Genomic DNA, 22,925 nt, shown 5'->3' with positions numbered 1-22,925 from the left:
TTATTCACTGATCTACTTTATAATGCAAATCCAAATGCATCTTTTTTTTTTTTGGTGTTTGGGACTCGGCGTGCATTGACTGCAGGATTCCTGCTCGGTGCATCTTTCCCTGCTTTTGAATGCCATGTCGCCCACTCTCTCTGCCAGCCAGTCAGCTTCCTGGAGCGAAGAAGCCACCTCTGCAGACTCGGGGGACATTAATGTCCCCTGTTTGTTCGCCTCTTCCTCTTGGTGCGTTAAAACAAGGATGCCTTTGAGTCTCCCTGTCCAGCTGCACTGCCACATTCACAAGCACAAACACTACCTCCCTGTGTGATCGCTTGCTCCCCTGAGAAATGACAGAGAGAGTTTTAAAAAGAAAATGAAGAAATCAGGGTGATGGACGTGATTCAGGGGACGCTCGAGACCCTGGAATGAACAAATCTAGGAGGGGAGACGCGTGTCAGGATTCAACAATGTTATCAGACATCTGATGATTTCTTTTCAGGAACCGATTCTTTTGCCAAGTTCAGGCAATGCCCCCAGAAAAACTGCATCAAAAAAGTGACACTGTGGTGTGGCCTATTTGTTTCTGGTTTTCTGTGTTGATGCTCTGAAACAAAAAAAAGAACCGCAGATGTCGCTTCCTGGAGTACACTGATGGTGCTCAGATGATTGCTCATCACTATCTCCCTCCTAACTCTCCTCCTCCTTCCTCTATGGGTACTGCGTTTGTGTTCACTGTTCTCTCTCTCTCTCTCTCTCCCCTCTCCCCTCCCCCTTGGGCACACACACACACACACACACACACACACACAAACGCACACACAGAAACTGATGCGAGTTCCCCTATCTGTCAGAGCCAGTTCCTCCATTTAAGATGCTGACTTGTTTATGTTGAGGGGCCAAGTGAGTGACTTTAGTTGGCTCTTGCGCTCTACTTTTGAGGCTTTTTTTTACTCTCAGCATGTTGCAGGCGGAAGGAGCGTGAAGTCTGATTTGTGGCTGACAGATACCTCCAGATAGAAGAGAGAGAGAGAGAGAGAGAGAGAGAGAGAGAGAGAGAGAGAGAGAGCGAGCGAGCGAGAGAGAGAGAGAGAGCGAGAGAGAGAGAGAGAGAGAGAGGCTGACTGACACAGAGCGGATTGATAAGCAGTGGAGCGGAGTCTAGTCGATGACCGGCAGGTAGGCAGCCCTCAGCCCCAGCAGCTCTCCGTCCTGTGCCCGCTCTCGCTGCCCGGGCACATTAACACAGAGAACACAGGGTAGGAGGAGGAGGAGGAGGAGGAGGAGCAGGGTCAACCATGGAGCTGTAGGAGACACGCTCAGATGCCCGTGCGGATTACCAGTGGAGGAGGAGTGCCGCTGAGGAGAAGAGCTCTGCAATGAACAAGACCAAGAGGTAATTCAAAAAAAGAGGAGCGCGAACCAAAAGTGAGAGAACACGGCGCACTTGGAACCCCCACTTGCAAGTCTTAGCAAGTGTTGAGTCTGAGTATGTGTCAGCAAAGCTTGTGTGCAGCCGAGACGTGTGAAGCTGTGAGGTTGTGAGAGGCAGTGTGGTTTGTGCAATCTGAAGAGAAATGAGGGCATTTAGTTGTGTGTGTGTTCTCGGCCACTTTTATGAAACTTGACAGTGTGCTGTGGAGAAAGAGAGAGAGGCTCAGTGTTCAAAGAAAGATTGCACACATGACACGCAGCGCAGCCACAGCTCGTGTGTTTGGCCGGTATGTCAGTAAAGCACACCAACACCTCAAATGGTCTGTGTGTATACAACACAAGCGCGCGCTGACATTCAACAGTTGCTCACCTTTCCATGCTAATCCCCATTTACATGTCTGTTCATGATGTTTATTTGGTTGTGTTATTTTTGCAGTAGATCTTAGATACTGATGTGTTTTCATTGGTACTTTTTTGTTCTGTACTGCTGTAGTTTTGACCGCAGCTCTTATCAGATTCCCTGGAATGACTTGAGGGTTGGGTGTCGAATGTTAAGGTAGTCAGCTGTGTGTTATGTGTGATTCAGCTACCTGAGCTTAAGGTGGACTGACGGAGCGGCCGCACTGCTGTGCTTCTCATAGTTTAGTTTTAAAGCAATCGGTAACGCGCATTTCTCAATACCGAGTTCACTTTTTCAAAAAGAGTTCACACAGTCAGCACAACAGAAGCCGACGCCAAAATGCAAACTGTTTTCTCACTCAAACTGAAAATAAAAACGCTGTTTATATACTGTTATAAAACCTGTTAAATGCACATTCAAAACCATAAAAGCACCAACATGACATGAAATGACTGTAAAATTTGACTCGTACAAAATATGCTACGTACTGCTCTAAAAGACAAAAATTAATTTGATTTAAAAAATTTTTTAAATGTGAAACTCCAAATATAACCCCTTAGTGGAGACATACAACACAGACAAAGTATTCCAATTGCTCTTTGAAAGCCCTGCCAGGTAACTCGAGGGGTCAGGTGGTTTTGTAACCGTATGTGACGTTGCACGGTCCTCTCCCACTCACAGACTGCTTTACAGCCCTTTGCAGGATGGTGTCACCTGTGCTTCCGCCGTTCTCTCCATTCCTCATCTCCAAAGAGGAATTATTCTCCTCGTGCTGGTGGACAGTTGATTACTCCCCCAGCCACTTAATCGGATGTCCCCACGGGACACAATACATGCTGGATGTCTGGACATGTAATCTGCTCAAGATTGCCTGTGATGGATCAGAACTATTCTTTCCCAGCTGTTTAGTGAGAGAGGACATAAGGTGTGGATGAGAACAGGTGGCCCAACACAAAAGACAGGGATGTATATATCTGTAGTAATTATATTCAGGCTATATATATATAACACATTTGCTTCTTTTTTCGCACATGCAAAAATAGCAACCAAAAGAAAAAGCCCATTACAGAATGTTGCAGCATTTCTGATTCCTTTTGTGTGAGGCGGCACAATCCGTGCAATGAAGAAGTAACCTTCTTGTTGCAATGAAATCTTGGTTCATGCTAAATAAATCGACAAAGATAATTCAATATTGATACATGCTGTAATGCCACCTGTTGATAGTGGGTTTGTTAGCTCATCGTGTGATGAGGGACAAAGTGATACTGTTTTGGTTGCAGCACTGCATTATGGATGTTTTATTAACTGGTGTGCTGAATTGAATGTAGGTTAAGAGAAATGTCTGAACAGTTTTAGAAAGGTATCGAGAAATGTGGGACAAAATGGGGACAAAATGCACGTCCCTATGACATGAATCGTTATATTTAAGGGTGAAGACTTTAAGGTTGGGTTAGGTTCAGGTTTAGTTTAAGGTTAAGAGTAAGGCTTAGGATTAGCGGTTCAGGTAATACTCCAGGAAATTAATGTAAGTCAATGTAATGCCCCCAAAAGTCATGAAAACACTACTGTGTGCGTGTGTATGTGATAGTGTGTGTATGTGATAGTGTGTGTGTGTGTGTGTGTGTGTGTGATAAATGAAAGATGGAGAGAAAGCACACATTGGTACTGATAGCGTCAGAATTTCCACAGGTATGACTCCATTGTCTAACTGATTGGCGGCTTCAGTGCCAAACAGTTTATACCTCGTGGATGTTCATGTTCCTGATGCCAACCACAATGGTTGGTACAGTGGCTTTATTGTTGCACCAAATGCATGAACGGATCGGTGCAATACATGCAGAGGGAACAAGAACGCAGGTTGTGAGAGAGAGAGAGAGAGAGAGAGAGAGAGAGAGAGAGAGAGAGAGAGAGAGAGAGAGAGAGAGAGCAGCTCACAAACAAGGCCTTCAAAGGGCCCTGGCTTCAATTAATCAATTAAGAAAAGAAAGAGAGGAATTTGCATATCCCCCCGCCAGTGTGAGATCGAAAGAGGGAGAAAGGGGAGGAGGGGACTGGATCTGTAGCCAGGAGTCTTGACACGGATGGGAAAGAGACTGAGGGGGGGGGGGGGATTTCCAAACGGGGAAAAAAAGGAGAAGCTGTTTCCTGAATGGCTTGAATTGAGCAAGGATGAAGGAAGAGGAAAACAAGTGGCTGAAGTGAGGAAAAAGGAGGCGTGGAAGGTCTTCCTCAAACCAAATCAGTGATATGATGGACCCAGACTCGTTTAGTACTCAGAGAAGAGGCTGCTCGGGGTTTGGTCCTCATTGTCATTCACAGGAGGATTTCCCCTTTCCACTGTCAGCGGCGATGTGTTTCCGTGGACACACAGTGAAACATTATTATGTTGTCTTAGGAAAAAAAAGGGAATGCAAATGGTCAAACAGTAACCCGCGGGAGTCCAGCACACGCTGGCTGTATTTACAAACATCTCTCTGTCTCTTCAGCCAGGCCAGGCTCATTACACAGAAAAGATAGAGCTGCGACCTGCTCGGCACTCTGGGGGAAATTCCCTGACAGACGTCGTGACATCAATAACATTTCCCCATCAGCACTTCTGTTTGTAGTAGCGAGCGTTCGTCCTCTCATGTCGACAGACAAATTCACTCTGAGTCAAAGGGAGAGATGACAGGTTGTAAAGGGCACTGAGATAAGAAAGCAACCGGTTCGCCAAAAATGTACAGCGATGAATCAATCGTTTCAGTTTTGCACTTTATAAAACACAGGCTGGTGAAAGATACGCACGAGATATTCATGTGTTCATTTAGAAATGGAAATGCATTCGTCAATCAAAAATGCAAAGTTGTGCACTTGTTCCAGCTTCTGTTGTTTTTTCCATCTGTGTAAAACACTAAATACTTTGGGACAAACAAATAAGACTTTACCTCGAGCTCTGGGGACAGACGATAGGGACGATCACAGTTTGTTGATATTTTGAATCAATTTATCATTCATTGAAACCCTACAGTCATATGTTCGACGACAGAAGGCCCAGCAGTGCACACTGATGCTTGTTTCTGTCCACGTTGTAAACACAAGTCAATACAGCATGCATTTCCAACGTCAGCATTTTGCATTGAAAATCTGAACACAACTAATTCAAATACATTCAAATACAAACAAAAAACATCTTGTGGTAACTTCAAAGAAAACATGAATTACATTTTGTTTTCTATTGCTCATACACATTTTTGAAAAGAGGCCTTTCGCTGCTCTGTTGGTTTCCATTGTTGTTGTAAAGAGGAACTCACCTGTTGTATTGTTTATGCGCTTACATCCTGAATGACATGTCGAAAATCAAGCATTTAGGTGTTCAGGCATGTATTTTGGTCACTTGGTCACGTGTTCAATGTTTTGGAGACTTGAACTGAGGTTTTTGCTCTCTGAGTGTCAGTCTCAATAATGGTGCTTTATGTGTCATTTTAGTGTGTTTTTACAAATGACCAAAAAAAAAACGAATTCAAATTTGAAATTTCTCAGAAACGAAATGCGTTTTAAGGAGCTTATGAAAACGACAAGCTTTAGGCGTCTTAACCCCTTTTGACATTGTTTACTGGTTGGCTATTTCTCTCAACTAACAGAGGAGTCAAGTGAAGTCAATGTTATTTACACAGCCCCTAAATCACATATTACACATTTGCCTCAAAGGGTTTTACAGTTGGGACCGAAAACTACAAGGTCGAAGGTTAGAGAGTCCTTCCTCTCATCCTAAAGCATGGACATTCAAGATTCAAGAACACAAGTGTAACAGGTGGCCGAGGTATCGACCGAATGAACCAGGTCACCTCCATGTGTCGTGAGACTCCCCTGTCCTTACTGCACATGAGCTCACGGTGGTTACATGCTGTGTTGTTTCGTGTTTTGAAGTCAGTAGCCAGCTGATGTAATGAGGTGAAGAGGAGGAGGAGGAGGAGGAGGAGGAGTTAGTGTGGTGTGATAACTGTGTGAAACGACGCATACAGGCAGCGGAGCGGCTCGTGGCACAAATAGAGCAGTTAAAGTCACCGGGCTCGCCTGCACCAGTGTCCATGTGACATGCATATGAAGCAAACCATGATGCTGCATGTGTGCGATGCTGAGTTATGCACCACACGTGTGACGCACACACACAAGAGAAGGGGATGCAGGTCTGGTCATTCAGGGAACTTGTCTCCAGTTCTCTGAAGTCAAAGTGTTTCCTGCCACTATCGGGACAGTATCGGCCACAGTTTCACAGCCGAGATACAAACTGTTTCTACAAGTGGCTCACGGTTCAAACCTCTTGCCTCGAGTCTCAAACTGCAAAAGTGAGGCAGAGACAGTTTAAAAAAACCAGTATGAAAAGGGTTACTGATTATTGTGAAATGCTGTCAGATGTTGCTAAACTGAGCCCCTGATCTGAAGAGGAAGCAATCGCATCATGGAACAAAGCAGTCTCATTTGTCTTTTTAAGGGCATATGAGAAGCCCTTAATTAAAGAGTCAACACTACAGGATGAAGCACTGCTCCCTGATCTTCAGCTGAAAGTTGTTTTTTTGTCCTGTCTGACCTCAGTCAGCATCAATCCAGCTGCAAAGGTGTGGTCCACATGCTGTGCATGACTTTCCATCACTCCTTTTTTAGTCCAGGCTCTCCCTGTTCCCAACCGTTGAGGACTTAATAGTGATCCCTGGGAGTTCGGCCGAGGAGTCATCTTTCCTTCTCAGATGGGCTGAGACACCTGAGGAGGTGAAACTATATTCTGAAATAGTTTTATTTCTCATTGTTGAGCCTCCAAACATGCTGAGCTTTCACACGCTGTCATAGTTTTGCTTTGTGCAGCGTGCGTTCGTCTCCCGTGTCCTCCATGCTGTAAATCACATCGCCCTACCACGCACGCCACACACTCTCTGGTGTGAGCGTATACAGGCGCTAAAAGAAACCGTTTTTTTTTTGAGAAAACGCTCGAGAAAAGCAGTATCGTTGTAGATGTGTGGCATATTGTAGCGCTGACCTCAGGTGTGACGCAACATTGTACTTTTTCAGCCTGACTCCAGATTCTCGTGGGTGTAACGCAACAACTATTTAAAGGCATGCATTAATATAGTATGTAGCAGTGGCGGGCCGTGCATTTTATACCTGGGCCTTCACAACTGAATCCTCCTAATAACCTCTTGATGGCGCCACAGCTACGGTTATTATTTGTTTCTATGGCGTAATAATACACGTATTCGTATTAAACCGTTCGGTACGAGGCTTACAAACCGAACAATACGTTTGAATAATACTAGTGCATTTGGAAAATGCAGAAGCTTAAATTGTAGGAAATATAATGTTTTCTGCGCTCACGTAGGAGACAACGGACTGTGACCTCTGAACCGGAACAAAAAAAAAACCAGAACAAAAAAAACAAACAGCTGAGGCACTTGTTCTGGGAGGCTAAGCTAAACTAGCCAATCACAGCGCACGCTGCTGCACCTCACTGCAGAGCTGCTCCTTAAAACTGAGCTGCCCGTTAATGCTGACGTACTTGTAGGCCAGCTAGCAGGCTCTGGCACCTAGAATACGCCCAACATGTCAAACTAAAGATCTGATTGGTTGAAGACTATGGCAATCAACAATATCGTCCCCATTTACTTAAACTGCACATGGATTCACTTGTGAGTCTGCAGGCCTCTGGCCTCTGTCTCTTACCTAGAGACACAGAGGTGAGATCTGATTGGATAAAAGCTCTACTTAAAACAAGCTGCACTGGAAGCAGAGCAACTGAGGAAGACAGGAGCTGTGCAATGAGAAAATAAGATAATGAGAAAATATTTTTATAAATTATAATACATGTAGTGTATTTAAGAAAAATTATTAAATTATAAAATAGATATAGCCTGTAAACTAATCGCATATTGCTGTGCTCGGCACTCACATTGAAAGGAGTTTAAAACAACAAATATATGGGCTCCGTGTTCCAAAGAGGATGGGTGTGTGTGAGCAAACACAACAGAACTTCTTTTTACTAGCACAGCATGTAAGCAATACAATACAGCTGTCCGTGGCAGGGCCTGTTACTTCCTTCCCCTGCAGTTGTTTGCAGTTGTTTTGCCAGCGCGTTATGGTTGAGGCAGCTGCAGCGCTGCAGAACAGCTTATCAGATGTGAGGGAGCTGCGTTTCCTCAGATGCTGACCTGCACTGCCTCACCACACTCTGCTCTACTTATTTCTAGGCTACTCATACTCCCTGTCTGTGTCTGACTCTCTCTCTCTCTCTCTCTCTCTCTCTCTCTCTCGCTCTCTCTCTCTCTTTCTCAGGAAGCCCAATGGAGAGAGCAGGAAGCTGGTCCAGCGGAGGAGGAACACATGTCCCAGTCCTCAGGACATCACCCGGGCCCTGCAGAGCCCCAGCTCGGCCCCCAGCGCCAGCGCCGCCAGCCTGGATGAGCTCATCCAGCGCTGCCTGAACTGCTTCGGTCAGTCTCTGTCCCAGCGTGTTTGCATTTGTTCCCAAAGTTTGTCATGTGCCTTCACCCTTTATCACAGCCAGGTTATATAAATGAGGGATGAGGGAGAGTGAGGGGGGGGGGGGGTCCAGGGCGAGAGAGACTGACAGGGAGGGAGGGAGGGAGACAAAGGGCAGTCTCATACAATCAAGCTTTGTTTAGTTGGGCTGCAGAGGCCAACTAGCTATTCCCATGCAATGGTAAACTATACAGGTGTCTCTCCTCTCTCTTCTCTTTACTTGGTCTCACTCTCTTCATTGGTCAGGTCATCCAAATCCCCCCAAAAATAAAAATAAAAAGCATCTAGATACCCTGAGTGGTGTCCAACACATATGTAGTGTATGTTTAATTAGCTGAAAAATGCGATAAGATAAAAGATAACAATAAAAGAAAGTGATAGTAGAGATGCCAACAACCTTAAGACAGTGACGAACACTCTTCATGTCCCACTATGGTACAGTGTATGATGAAAAGGTTCTTTGTATATCAAGTAATTTAGACACATTTGTCTAGACCTTTTCTTTTTTCTTTATTTGCTTATTTCTACTCTAGGTCACAGTTGGATGTATCTCATACAGTAGACCACAGGCAGGAAAACAACCGGGGCAGGTTGTTAACACAGACAGACACTCGCACCTACAGGAAATTAAAAACAAAAAAAACAAGCCTGCAGAAAACCTCGATGCCCACCTCAACCCACCTGAAACAGAACGAAGCGACTGACAGAAATGAACTGAAACGAACTGGACTGAGCCGCTCCACCTGAGCCGACAGTGTTTGTTGCTGTTTTTGACCGCGTTAATCCATGTGCTGCTGTGCTTCGGTTGCAGATTCGGAGGGGAAGCTCTCCAGCCCCAGAGGCATCCAGCTGGTCCACATGACCCTGATGATGCACAGTTGGGTCGTGCCGTCTCAGTTGTTCGCCCAGAAACTTCTCGCCCTATATCCTCCACTGTCGCTCAGCGCAGCGCCGCCGGTGCACTGCTCCCCAATCACATGGCCGCGTTCATTAAGCAGATCAGGGAACAGGCATGGCTTTGTTTTGTCGGCAAAAAGCAGATTTTTGAAGTACGTATCCCTGCTGCTGGTGTTTAGTGTAACGTGGTGCCGTATCTGCACACCTTGATTCTGTGTTTGGATCCTTGACTCTGTCCCTCACTTATAAGGACTGTCCCTCGGACAAGAGGGCACCGAAGCGGGCACAGATCTGCCAACTCATCAGGTGAGTAAAGGCACAGGGGGGGGGGGGGGGGGCGTGACACGTGTCGGGACAGAAACTGCTTCTCCTGTCTCCATTTAGGGTTAGTAAGCATTTTCTTTTTCTCTGTCCCGCTTCGTGGAAAGGCAGTGGATCAGCCAGTTCCCGGCGGTGTTCGAGGCGGACCCCCTCCTTGAGCAGACCATGGGGGACCTGTGGGCGCTGGCCCGCTCAGACGGAGAGGAGACGCACTCGCAGCTCATCGACACCTCCTGCCTGTGAGCCGTGTTTTGATTTCCATGCCCCGGAGGAATCGCACTTTGCTTATTTGGCCACAACTCAAACGAGTTCTTCCACGAATAGAAAATAGAGGAAAACAATGTCTATTTTTGTCCTGTTGCTCGGCTTTCTTTTCCTAGAGGCCCTCATGTGAACATATTCCAGGCACCCTCGCCCTCTGTGAAGAAGAGGAAGGTGTCTCTGATCTTCGACCACATGGAGCCGCACGAGATGGCCGAGCACCTCAGCTACCTGGAGTTCAAGAACTTCTGTTACGTTTCTGTGAGTTTAGAGACCAATTTTTGTCTTTGCTTGAAGGTGCAATGTACAGATTCAGAGCATTGATGTAGCAACAAACAAGCATTATCTATGTGGAGACATAGTGGAGGAATGTCTACCTGCATTCCTCTCATACAGCTGATCATGCCTTCTCTACCATTAGTGTTGTGGCAGCACTTATTCCGTAGTTTGCACTGTTAGATCTGTTTGCACCGTTAGCTGCGAGTCGCCGGCTCAGCCGTGGCCACGTTGAGAGGCAACAGAAATGCTCCCAATGTGGTACACAGCACCTTTATTGAGGCTTCATCGTGTTGCCATGACTTGTAGAGATGTTGCTGCTCTCACAAGAGGTGACTGTGCATATCATGAAGATTAAATAACACGCTTATCCCACCAAAAAAAACATTAAAATGCCAAATGTTATATGGATATAATAACCGACCCCCTGCTTGTTTCAGTATATATAATAATAATACGTATATTATATACATCTGCACCAAAATCCATTTAGCTATCAATATTTACATGCAGACTCAAACCCTTTATAAAGTACATATATTAGAAAATAGCATCCTTCCTTTTTCTTTTTTGAAGTTTGGTAAGATTCTCCTTCCAGATGTTCCAGAGAATTGTCTTCTCTTTCAGTAGAAAAGCAGTTAGGAGTAGAACATATCACCATTTGGTGACAGATGTCCAGTGAAAACAGTGCTAGAGTCGTTTTCCTGTCTGACCGCTGCTTTGCGACCGGGCAGTTCCTGGACTACCGGAGCTACGTGGTGCGAGGCTCGGTGAGGGACAACCCCGCTCTGGAGCGCTCGGTCATGATGTGTAATGGAGTGTCCCAGTGGGTCCAGCTGATGATCCTCAGCAGGCACACGGCCCAGCAGAGAGCCCAGGTCTTCACTAAGTTCATTCACGTGGCCCAGGTAAACGGGCTGAGGGAGCGTTCACTGCAGAGAACTATACTCCTTTGACTATACGGAAATAACTTCATGTGTTCTTTGCGCCATAGAAACTCCGAGCTCTGCAAAACTTTAACACTCTAATGGCAGTGACTGGAGGCCTCTGTCACAGCTCCATCTCCCGCCTCAAAGACACCTCCAACCTGCTGACTCCTGACATCACTAAGGTTTGTCAGATATTACACATGACCATGAGTCGGTCAGTTGATGACTGCCTCACCACAAAGCTTTCACGATTACACTTTTCTTTCTTGAATCCTTCTCTTTCTTGAACTGTGACATTTCTTCGCGTTCACTGACTGTGTTTGTGTATTAACGTTAACTGTGAAACTAGTGCAGCGTGTGTGCAGGTTTCAGAAATCAGTTCAACTGAAGGGAGGGGGATAATTCAGGTACAACAGCATTTGGTAGAGGTTTCAATTCTAGTTTCCTTTTGGGTGTCAACACTTTGTAACTCCCCTCTTGAAGTTTCTTTGTCTTGTACTGATATCAATACATTTTTTTAGTTGCTTTGTTACATTGTTACACATAATAACACCATTCACACCCTAAAAGACATAATTAACATATAGCTTGTACCAGATTCAAGTCACAAATTTGATGACTTTTGAAAAACTTGAAAAAAATCCCAAATAAAGACTTGCAACTTGACTTGGACTTAGACACCAATGACTCATGACTTTATCTAAACTTGATCCTTGTCACTTGAAAATACTCCTTACGTTCATATTTCTATTGTCATGGCTGTACTGAAGTCCACATAACTGCAGAGACAAGTGACCGCTGTCTTTATTTATCGCTTCTCTCGTGGTCTTCGCCCTCTTTTCAGGCCCTGAGTGAGATGACAGAGCTGCTCTCCTCGCGCAGCAACTACATCAACTACCGGCGGATTTACAACGTGTGCAATGGCTTCAGGGTGCCCATCCTGGGCGTCCACCTGAAGGACCTGATCTCTCTGAACGAGGCCCTGCCAGACTACATCAACGGGGACAAGATCAACCTGAGCAAGCTGGAGCACCTGTACAGCAACATCAGCGACCTGGTGGCCGTCCACGGCTGCACGCCGCCCTTCGAGGCCAACAAAGACCTTCTGCATCTGCTCACGGTATACAGAGACATTTCATGAAGAAATCAGATGAAAGAGATTCCCACGAGGAACCTCTTTAAATGATGTTCTTCTGATGTTCCAGCTCTCTCTGGATTTATACTACACCGAGGATGAGATATATGAACTCTCGTACACCAAGGAGCCCAGGAACACCAAGATCCAGGTCAGTAGAGCCACATACTCCTCTTTGAAGCTGGGCTCCATCTAACTCCGCGGACTCACACTTGTTTCAACCTCTTCTTACGAGAGGGAGGACACTCGTGTGCTCTCTCTTCGTGTGGGTGTAACATCTTTTCTTCAAAACAAAAAGCACAGACTCGGTGCTGTTATGCATCAGAATCGGCCACATCAAAGCGCTTGTACGTTAGAGAAGCGTGTTATGTGGTGGGCGTGCCTTTTTTTCCCTTCTTCTTCTTCTTCTTCTTGTTTCTCACACGTTCAGTCCCTTCGTGTCTCATCCTTGCATCTGCCTGTCCACAGCCCGTAGCTCCGGTTAAAGCACCCGTAGTGGCGGGGTGGGGTTCAGGGGTCACCCCCAGGCTTGACCCCAACACCATCTCTAAACACGTCAAGCAGATGGTGGATGTGAGTATGTGACACTGCAGCAAACCTCCCGCCTTCTTTCACTTCCTTATTACTCGGCAGGCCCAAAGCAGAACTAAACCAACCGCTCTGTGCCGAGCGGGCGACCGTATCTGATTGCTCTGTCGCCCCCCGCAGTCCGTGATGAAGAACTACGAGCAGAGCCAGGACGGTTACATTGCACTGGAGGACTTTGAGAAAATAGCAGCCAACTTCCCCTTCTCCTTCTGCACTCACGAAACTGACAGGTGAGGAAGCACACACACGCACATAGGCCATCAAAAAGAAAACGACTCACTTACGACTCACTTACTCACTTTTTGTCGTGCGTGCAGGGAGGGACAAATCAGCCGTGAAGAAATCACGTCTTACTTCATGAGGGGAATGTCTATATGTGCCAAGCTGGGCTTCAACTTCAACGCACACAACTTCCATGAAACCACGTACAAACGGCCGACGTTTTGCGAGACGTGCGGAGGCTTTGTGAGTGTCCGTTGTGTCCACTCTTATTGTTTTTGTATAGATATATATACAGTATGTATTAATGGCCAACAGAGCTGCAATATCACATGTACCATGTCTGTCCTCTTGTAGCTGTGGGGAGTCATCAAGCAGGGCTACCACTGTAAAGGTAAGACCACATGTCATTTCATGCTTCAGAGTAATCCGCTTCATCAGTTCCTTTAAAGCCTCAGCATTTTGTTTCTTCTGTCTCGCAGACTGTGGGATAAACTGTCACAAACACTGCAGAGATCTGGTGGGAATGGAGTGCTTGAAGAAGCACAAAAACACGACGGGGTCCTGCCCGTGCACCCCGGCCCCCAACTCAAGAATCAAGGGTAACAGCTGGAGTACGTCCTTGTCTCCATCACACTGCAGAGCACAACAGCCCTAGAAGCTCCTGCTTTGAAAATGACCCTGAACCCCTGATGTCTTACCGTTCCCTGTCAGGTTCAGAGGAGGAGGCCTTTGTTTTCCCCCAAAGCAACGAGACGGAAGACAACGAGGGCGTGTCAGACCACTCCACTCAGACCGATCCCGGAGTGTGGACGCCGGAGAAGAAGGACAAGAGGGGAAACCACCACAACTCTCTCGTGCATGCATCGCCGGAGAGAAGGGTGAGACAGAGCGCGAGTCCCAGAGCATCTCGACCTCTTCTGGTTTTATCTTATCACAAATGCTTATGAGCTCAGCATCTATAGAAATATCTGTAGCCCGAGGTGGAGAAGCTACAGAGCAGTGAGTCACTGTCCGGTGCTGCTACAGGAGCTAATCAATGAGTCTATCAGTGACACTGGCTGCTTGGAGTGTACATGTACTGCTGTTGTGCTGGTACAAGCATTTCTAGCCTCAACGTGTGGAATCTTTCTACGAGCATAGCTTCTTTCAAATGGTCTTGAGAGCATACGTTTGGACACATTTCTGCCAAAGACAGAAAATGTTCGACACGCTGTGTCTTTCCCTCTTAAAGCTGCTACAGTACGCGGGCCTTTTCTCTTAGGTTGGTTGCTTAGACCTCTGGTCTAAATTCCCGAACACAACACGGTAAATTAGGGCACAGAAATAATCATTTCTGTGCCCTGGCTGTCCTTTCCAAAAGTACTGATGAGTATTATTATGATGACCAAAACAAATAAACGAGAGAAGAATTATATGTATTCACCCTAATAGTTTGATTTATTCACAGAAGTTCAAAATGTATTCTCGTCTTCTCAACTTTATTCTCAAATGAAAATAAAACATGTCATGCCTGGCACTAATCCTGTAAGGTCAACCTTATTCTCGACATTTCCACTTAATTCTCATAATGCAAAATCATTTTGTCTTTATGCACCGCACTTATAATCTTCTGTACAAAAGTAAATCTGTGTCATTGACAGTAGAGAAGCTGCTGAGTCCATCGAGTTTTTAAGTTCAAAGGAGGCGAATGGACTTTTGTCTTTGCTGATCAAAGAATTGAAGATTTTACATTTGACAAATTCAAAAGCAGCGTCTCTCTCTAGCAACACTCGGGGTAACCCACATTGTTCTGCTTGACCAGAGGTCGGTCGTAGTCGCAAAATACTCGACAGCGCGAGGGGATCACGTATCTCTTGTCTAGTGTCTTGACCAAAGTGTTTCAAAGAACTATTTCCTCCGCAGATGAAACTAACTTTGCGTGGCTCCCAACCGCCACTTTTCAAATAACCTTTCGCACTAGAAAGTTAAAAAAGGTTTTTTTTTTCCATGATAAAACAATCTCTCTGAGTTTGAGGAGAACTCTCTTGATTTTGTCTTCTCTCTGTCGTCCAGGCCAACACACTGCCACACAGAACCCGAGGCTGCTCCATGCCCGTCTCCTTCCTGCAGGAGAAGATGGAGGAGCTGCATCTCCACAAAGACAAGAGCAGAGAGCCGGACTGAGCGCTCGGACTGCCAACACCCCCCCCCCCCCCCCCATCATGGACACAAAACGGCCAGACACCACCAACGTTTTCTGACACGCGCTGCCTCTGACTGGTGTTGGACTGATGACATTTACTGGCCATTCGCATCAGAACGCCGGCAATTATGTGTATAGACTAGACTCCCTCGTGTTTGAAGTTCGATTATGGCGTGTTATTTTATTTTTGTCAGTCTTGTGAGTTCGGCTGAATGTTTAGGCTTCGAGCACCGATTGTCCTGCTGTAATTTATGAACACCTCGCTGTGTTGTTTTAGAACAGGTGCCTTTGTTCTCTGGTGCTAAGACTCAACCTCAATCCATTAGGTCATTTATGACCCCAGACAGGAGTTTCCCGGTCCTATCTACACATCACACATCCAGGGTAGGAAATAAACACTAACTGTTGAAATTGTCACTTTGGCAGCTATACGACAACTCTGCTCATGGATTTGGAAAGTAAGCCAGCAAGACATTTTTTTAGAATTTCTATTTGTTTGGCTTAGTGTCGGGTGATTTGAAGATATAACATGAGACAACTTGTCGACCAGTAGATATCGCTATACTGTGTATGAGGTATCTACTCCTTTATTATCTCTGGTTACGTCAGGCCAGACTTTAGTAAATCACTGAAGCCCTTTCAGGGCAATAAGGGATTTACAGCATTTTAGCATGTGATTATAATATATAATGATATATGACTTGATTCATATCGCCCATAGTGGAGTTTAATTCATAAACCACGCTAGCTAGCAGTGGAACATGTTCATTTCCTGCCCTGTCAACAGTTTGACTTTCTAACAGTTCAACAGGACTGCACTGGAAGGTTACGGCTTTTTTAAAGCTAAATGCTTGTTTGTTTCATCCTTTGTCTACAATGTCGATCTTGTTGAAAACAAGAACAATACACCAGCAACGATAAATCCTGCAGTTTGTGTTTGAGTTCACTCGCAGAGCAAAAAAAAAAAAAGACATCAACATCTCCAGGCGTATACAATTGCATTTATTGTATAAAGACAAGAAGACAGCTCGGGTAACGGGTCATGATCTGATTTTCATTTTCAGGTAGAAAAAAAAAAGAGAGAGTTTGACAACTGGATTTAACTACCGTACATGACTCAATGAGCAGCAATCACAAAGGGATAAAAAAAAAACTGCACATACAACTAGTCAGTGGCAAAATATTCAAAGACGGAATTAAACGCTTAAATACTACAGTATCAACACCGATAAAAGAAAAGTCTTCCATAATGTTTGAAGTCTATTGGGAGTAAATAAAATGTGCTCACTCGGAAACTGAAAAATAAAGAGCAAAGACATAGGAGAGGGTGGGGAAGGTAAAAAGCATGCATTTTGTTCTCAAAACAAGCAAATTTATTTCGGCCTTGCTGAATTTTTTCTGCCCCGTCACGTTTTCACACTATCGCATCCTAGAAATATACAATAACCTCTTCAATCTGTAGGAAATGTGGAGCCCACATTAAATGCATAATAGATAACATTCATTAGATGTTCCGATACCTATCATCTACCACCTCACGGTCACTGTGTAGAATAAGACTTCATTCAGTAAAAAAAAGAAAAGAAACTCCAAACTGGTGACAGTTTGTGCGTACATTGATTGGTGTGGAATGAAGGCTGCTGTGTTAACCCAGACAGAGACGGTTATGGTTGGGGATTTAATGTGAGACTGTACAAAAATTGGATTCGCTGCAGAGGTCAGTTTAGGACACAGGCGGACGCAGGTACAGATGCAGACCGGAGCTACTGGGAACCAGATGAGCCTTGGCTGCCCTGTCCAGGGTAGCCGCCGTACTGGCTGTAATACTGGTTCCACTGGTTCTGGTTCTGGTAGTACTGCTGCCACTGCTGAGCGTACTGGAGGGAGAAACAGAAAGCAAGCGCAGCGGTGAGGGCAAGTTCACATTTATTTCCATTTCTGTAAACATTACGGAAGACTTGGAATATAAAGGCGACAGCGTTTTATGTTAATCAGAGTATATACAGCACATGCATATTAACAGGGATATTAGTGGAATATTCATTTTTATGAGCCATGTTAATAGCTCAGAAGGAATGTGGAGTTTTCCACAATTGGGGCATGAAACTGAATCTTTTAAGCATGTAAAAGTAGTCTGTGTAAACAGGGTTATCAAGCCAACTGGGGTTCTAGCAACGTAGCCTAGCGCTGATCCACAGGCCCGCTGACGGCTCCCCAACTCCCCCAAATGAGTGTGAGAGGCCTTCACTACCTGCTGATATTGCTGGTTGTAGCTCTGTTGCTGCTGCTGCTGCTGCTGCTGAGGCTGCTGTTGTGGCGCCTGCTGCTGCGCCTGCTGCGGCTGTTGCTGATGGTGGTTGTACGTCTGTGCAGTGGTAGGTGTCTGGCTGTAGCTCTGGCTGTAGCCTGGGTACTGACTGTAGCTGCCGTAGTAACTCTGGTTGTAGCTGCTCGGGTTGTACCCTTGACTGTAGCTCTGGAGGTGAAGCAAGTAGATCAGAAGATTACATTCATTTACTATTACATTTGGTCTACATTTCCTCCAATTTCATGCATTAAAATAGTTAATTACCTGGCTGTAGGCTCCCTTGTTGTAGGAGGCCGGGCGGTTGTAGCTTCCTCCTGACGGCTGGCTGCGGTTGTAACTCCCGCGTGCATCAGAGCCTCCTTCGCGGTAGCTGCTGCTGCTGCTGCTCCAGCGGTTCTGGTTGTAGCTGCCACGATTGTAGGATGCTAAATAAACAGAAATGTTGGGTTACAATAGAGATATACGTAACTTTACTGTAAACTATATACCAGCTTTATTTTTGGGTCGTATGCATTATTACATTCAGATCAAAGAACTAACAGAAGCTATGGATTTACACGATTACGATAAATATGTATGAGGTATGCTGACCGCTCGGCTCACCTCCTCTGTATCCGCCGCCTCCGTCTGCACTGCGGTTCTGGTAGCCACCGCGTGCTCCATCGCGGTTGTCGTACCGCTGGAAGCTACCACCGCCGCCACCACCACCACCACCGCCGCCACCACCACTGCCGCCGCGGCCACGGAACCCGCCCTGCCTGTTGTCGAAGCGTTTCTCAGGGGGCGGGCCGGCCTTGCGGCCCTCCTCATTGTACTGCTTCAGCAGACTTTCGGCCTCGTCGAGCTGCAGCTCAGCGAACGTCACCACCTCCAGGAAGTCGCAAGCCTCAGGGAGAGTAAAGTTGGCTTGGAGAGTGACAGAGGTGACCACAAGAGGAGAGAGAGACAGCCCATCCAGCGAGAGAGGGATGGCGAGGCAGAGAGAGAGAAAGAGAAAGAGGGGGAGGGGGTTGTAGTGAGGACCAGAGCAGCCACACCACCAGAAGACAAAATGAAAAAAATAATTACAACCATACAGAGGCAGTGGAAATCATAAGATACACTAAGTTCAGATAGATGAAAGCTGATGGCAGGGTAAAAAGGGAACAAACGCCACCTCCAGGGGAACATGGAGGAAACATTTGCTGAAGCAGACAAAGGAGAGGGAGGAGTTCAGTAGAGGTGGGGAGAGGGACAAAAAGGGACAACTGGAAGGTTGGTAAGAAGAGGAAACAGCACTGCAAACCAAGGACAGCTGATGTAATGCTGTTACAAATTAACGTCCGACAACTTCAGCATGTGACTACTTGTAAGTTTTGCTCTTTGGAAACATCGTTTTCGGGGAAACAAATTGTGCAATATTAGCTCTACTGTTACATTGACCTCGACGAGGCCCACGTCTCAGTTTGCAGTGCATTAGAATTAAGCTGTATGGCGAGTGGCAGATAGAGGGCAGAAATAAGGAAGAATCAAATTCATGTGGACTTTAAAAATAAAATGTCCAGGTCTGATATCTGACCAAAGAATATGATGGGGGAAAGGGGGGAGGGGAGGGGGAGGGGGCATCTTCCAAGTTTGATTTTAGAGACAACACATAGAAAAGTAAAAAGTAGATCTGGTGTTTTGTTTGTTGTTTCCACAGCGTTCCTACCTTTCATTTCTAAAACAGCATGATCGGGCACATCCTTCCCCTGCTCATTGGTTTGCTTTAATGTTCGTTCTTTTAAATCCTCGTCCGTGGGACAAATTACAATAGCCTTGCGTTGAAAACCTTCAAAAGGACGCATTTTTCGTCTCCTTGCTGATCCATATACATTTGTCTAGCAATGGTGACAAGAAAGAAGTAGAAGCTTGTTTGTTATTGTTTACTTGTTATGGCTTTCCACTGGAAGGAAGCTGGAACCCTGCAATAATGAAGTGAGAGAGGTTTGGCTTGGATGTCAAGTCTACGCTTTTACTCAAGTTCTAATGGCCTCTCGTCACTCCACAGACTCACCTCACGGCCTGCACATCCGGGTGTCCAGTGGCTGCTGACGGAGGTTAGTTATCGACACAGAAGGGGACCCCGCACATATTTAACCTGACTTCACTGAACATTCCCGTAGTTACTTAACAACATAGACATACGAGTTTCAGATCATTAACAACAATAGAGCGTTGATATTTAAGTAGCTGTTGTGCTGACTCAGCTTGTAAACCCATTCTATCGGGAGCGACCGTTGATGTAGGATGTGTGAGCATTTTGTCCTCCGTTTTAATAATCTAGACTATCGTCAATATCAAGACCTGCAGAGTTAGAATGACGAAGTGCTCGCTGCCCGGCTGTATTACCGCTTTCATGAAGTCAATACTGATTCCGCTTATTAATTCAGCTTGAGAACCAGAATACTGGTTCAAATCCACTGCATATTATTAACTTAAGATAAAATACGGTGAAAGCTAAATTACACCAAATTTAGGCTGCCATAAATAACAAGATAGTCAGATTTCTAATGTTTACATGCTGAGAAATATTCTATATCTTGCCATGTAATGCATAAATTAGCTACCCCAGTATCAACCCCCATGGCCTCATGGGGTTGCATAAAATGAAATCTATGCCAAAAAACAGATGTAGTTCCATCACTACTGACATTAGTCAAACTTCAAACATCTATTCATATTCCCCGACGCATCTGTGGAAGGTCGACGCTTTGCTTTAAGAAATCTAGACGTGGAATCAAAACTACTCTTAACGAATCCTCAGCTGTGTTAAATATGCAACTGGCTGCAGTTCTGAACAGGACGTTAATAACAAAACCATAATAAGGCAAATTTACAGGTGAGACACATCTTCAGTACAAACCGATAAGAATAAAGTTAGCGTCATACTGTGTCGTGTTATTCAAATAGAAGCTCAGCAGGTGAGCATGCTTCATCACTCATCCCTGTTCACTTAACAGCAACCAACAGATAATAACACAACATTATGCATTTAGTATCTCAGTAAAAACAATTCTAAAGTAATGTCACGAGTAATGTTTATATCGAAACATGGTGATAATAAGCGAAAAGGATTTTTTTTAGCGCCAAATCCTACTACTCTCATTCATTCACTATCAATTCCATGAACAATATCTACAAATCCACCACATACATGTTACAACTCTCTCTTTTTACAGAACGATCCCTTTCTGAAGTGAACTCACGAGAGTGTATGCATAGTAACCGACTTGCTATTCTGCCGGGTCCCCCGCACTCACCTGGACTCACCTGGTCTTCATACGGACTCTGGTCCCGGACAAGACAACAGACAGATATATAACCTACCTGCTCATACTCACAGTTTCCACGGAAAAGACTGTCCTCCATCAGACCCACCTACCTTTTTATACATTTGCTGAACCAAAGGATCTAAAAGTCTAAAAACTGTTAGTCATTACTTACCTTCAGGGTCAATTCATTAATAAACACACTCAAAAGTTCCAAGTATCTCACTTAAAAATAGCTTTTAAAAAAGCTATCAACTCTGTCTTATGAAATTAGCAACGGAAGGTGTTTTTCTTACTCACCAGTCAGAGCTTACTTGTTTCTCAACATCTTTACATAGTCATGGTTTACTTGTACATTGTTGGAATTCACAAGACAAAACAATACTGTATCATGACAAGAAATAGCAAGTGCAAATATACTGAGGGATGAAAACATGAAATACTCTGTCACTTATGAGAGCCATTAATCATTTGCTATTACAGTACATGACAATCAAGAAACAAGAGGGTGATCAATGCTTCTTCTACTCTATAATACACAGAGCCCCCCTGAAAGATAAATAGATAGTCCATTAGAGAGAGTGATCATCAGGGCACATTGACTGACTGTGGCGAGTATCAGAGCAGAGTGTGGGTGGGCAGTACCTGGTCTAGGATGTAGTTGCGTCTCTTGCGGGCAGCGATCTCGATCAGCCGGTTCAGACACTGGGTGGCCTGCTGGATCAGGACGTCCCAGCGGCCCGAGTAGTTCTTCTGGCGACGGAGACCCATGACCTGCGGCAACAAATAAAACGAGATGGATCGTAACAACGGGTGGATTAGGGTTGGGATTTTAATTTCTATATGATGTAATAGTGGTTCCTCCAGATTGGTGGGGGGAGTTACGCCACAACATGGAAGACTCAGTCTGCATAGTTAGTGCATAATTAGTGCATAGTTCAAATTGCTTTAATATTGGTTATATCGTTGATCGACCGTTGGTATAAAAAGCGATCACCAACAGGCTGAAGCCTAGCGTGACTGTTTAGTTCACCTTCATCTTGTCCATGATGGCGTTTGTGCCCAGGATGTTGTACTTCTTCTCAGGGTTGCTCTCCGCATACTTTATGGCCCAGGTGGTCTTTCCACAGGCAGGCAGGCCAACCATCATCAAGATCTGAAACACGTCAAGAAGAAAAACAGGTTCATTCTCGTCCGCAAGACCTGTCCCTTCTAAAATCAACAAAAAACGATCTGATATAAAATATCATTTCTGCTGATCAGTGTCATTATTGTACATCATAGCATCATAGTTGTACACTGTCAGCGCTGCCCTACCTCGCATTCAGATTTGATGGTGGGTCCCTTGGTGCCTCTGATCTTGTCCTCCATGCCAAGATTGTGGATGTAGGTGTATCCCTCTGGTGGGGTGAAGTACGGCTGCGGCCTGTGGCCGAAGTTGAACTCAACGGCACAATTCTTCACCAGGACGTGGGGGAACAGGGCGCGGCCCGCCAGCGCCTCCTTGGTTGTCTGGAAAGCCACGCCCAGTGATACTCCATTCTTGGAATAGCCCATCTCCACCTGATCGCCACTGTCAAAGTCCTACAGCAAAATATTAATAATAGGAAAGCCTTTTAGGAAATTGTTCTGTTGTATTAAGGATGATAGATCAAAATATCCTGACACGATGCTATTAGAAGATAAAGTGATTGGATCACGGATGCCATTACTTACAATGTAACAGCCGATGACGTCGTTTTCGCCAAACTTCTCCCCAAAGTCTGCAAACTTGCAGTCTGCGGATTTCTTTCCTGTTCCTCCATATCCAAAGGAAAAGGGCTCCTCACCTGAAACCAGACGGGGTCAAATGCAGCGTTACTACTTTAAGCCACAGCTCCCTTTTGTTTCCGTCATGTTAAACATCATCTCCATCGTTTGGGCGACTGTTCCTCTCACCAAGCTGAGTGCTGCAGTGGTTGAGAGACCATCCAATTCTGACTACATGGGGGTCCGGCTCACTGCTGGGAAGGTGCTTTACAGGAATCTCCTCATTGATCTGAAGAGCGAGGGGACAAACCAGGTGAAAAACAAGCCGAGAGAAGATCAACAGCAACAAGGCATCACACTGGAAGTCATCCAACAAGTATTGTTCGTAAAATCTCCTAAAATAACCAGACGGAGTTCAGGTTAGGCAATGTGGGAGTTTAA

At 45.3% G+C, this 22,925-nt stretch overlaps 2 protein-coding genes across 4 annotated transcripts in view; one reads left to right on the top strand and one right to left on the bottom strand.

Moving 5' to 3' along the window:
* The first annotated feature begins 1,015 nt into the window (after window positions 1-1,015).
* rasgrp4 (RAS guanyl releasing protein 4) lies at window positions 1,016-15,147 on the top strand. Its single transcript, XM_079272058.1, is given in 17 exon segments — window positions 1,016-1,381; window positions 8,120-8,277; window positions 9,138-9,426; window positions 9,428-9,529; window positions 9,652-9,783; window positions 9,925-10,066; window positions 10,816-10,989; window positions 11,076-11,192; window positions 11,855-12,130; window positions 12,216-12,296; window positions 12,614-12,718; window positions 12,854-12,963; window positions 13,051-13,198; window positions 13,310-13,346; window positions 13,435-13,566; window positions 13,667-13,833; window positions 15,008-15,147. Coding segments are annotated over 17 exon segments (2,298 nt in total). The 5' UTR covers window positions 1,016-1,364; the 3' UTR covers window positions 15,119-15,147.
* A 976-nt stretch (window positions 15,148-16,123) lies between these two features.
* The window catches only part of hnrnpul1 (heterogeneous nuclear ribonucleoprotein U-like 1), an 11,835-nt gene continuing 5,033 nt past the window's right edge, over window positions 16,124-22,925 (bottom strand). For 2 of the 3 annotated variants that reach the window (XM_079272055.1, XM_079272057.1), the window contains exons 7-16: window positions 22,674-22,773; window positions 22,452-22,564; window positions 22,053-22,319; window positions 21,769-21,891; window positions 21,381-21,509; window positions 19,136-19,304; window positions 18,037-18,351; window positions 17,710-17,870; window positions 17,389-17,613; window positions 16,124-17,014 (exon numbers count right to left, since the gene is read on the bottom strand). In XM_079272055.1, the coding sequence (XP_079128181.1) occupies window positions 16,901-17,014; window positions 17,389-17,613; window positions 17,710-17,870; window positions 18,037-18,351; window positions 19,136-19,304; window positions 21,381-21,509; window positions 21,769-21,891; window positions 22,053-22,319; window positions 22,452-22,564; window positions 22,674-22,773 (1,716 nt within the window). In that variant the 3' untranslated portion in view covers window positions 16,124-16,900. The remainder of the gene's footprint in view (window positions 17,015-17,388; window positions 17,614-17,709; window positions 17,871-18,036; window positions 18,352-19,135; window positions 19,305-21,380; window positions 21,510-21,768; window positions 21,892-22,052; window positions 22,320-22,451; window positions 22,565-22,673; window positions 22,774-22,925) is intronic. The other variant, XM_079272056.1, reaches the window with a different exon arrangement.

This window comes from Melanostigma gelatinosum (assembly GCF_949748355.1).
Source record: "Melanostigma gelatinosum genome assembly, chromosome: 7".
Classification (NCBI taxonomy): Eukaryota; Metazoa; Chordata; class Actinopteri; order Perciformes; family Zoarcidae; genus Melanostigma; species Melanostigma gelatinosum.
This window is presented reverse-complemented; position numbering and strand designations above follow the sequence as displayed.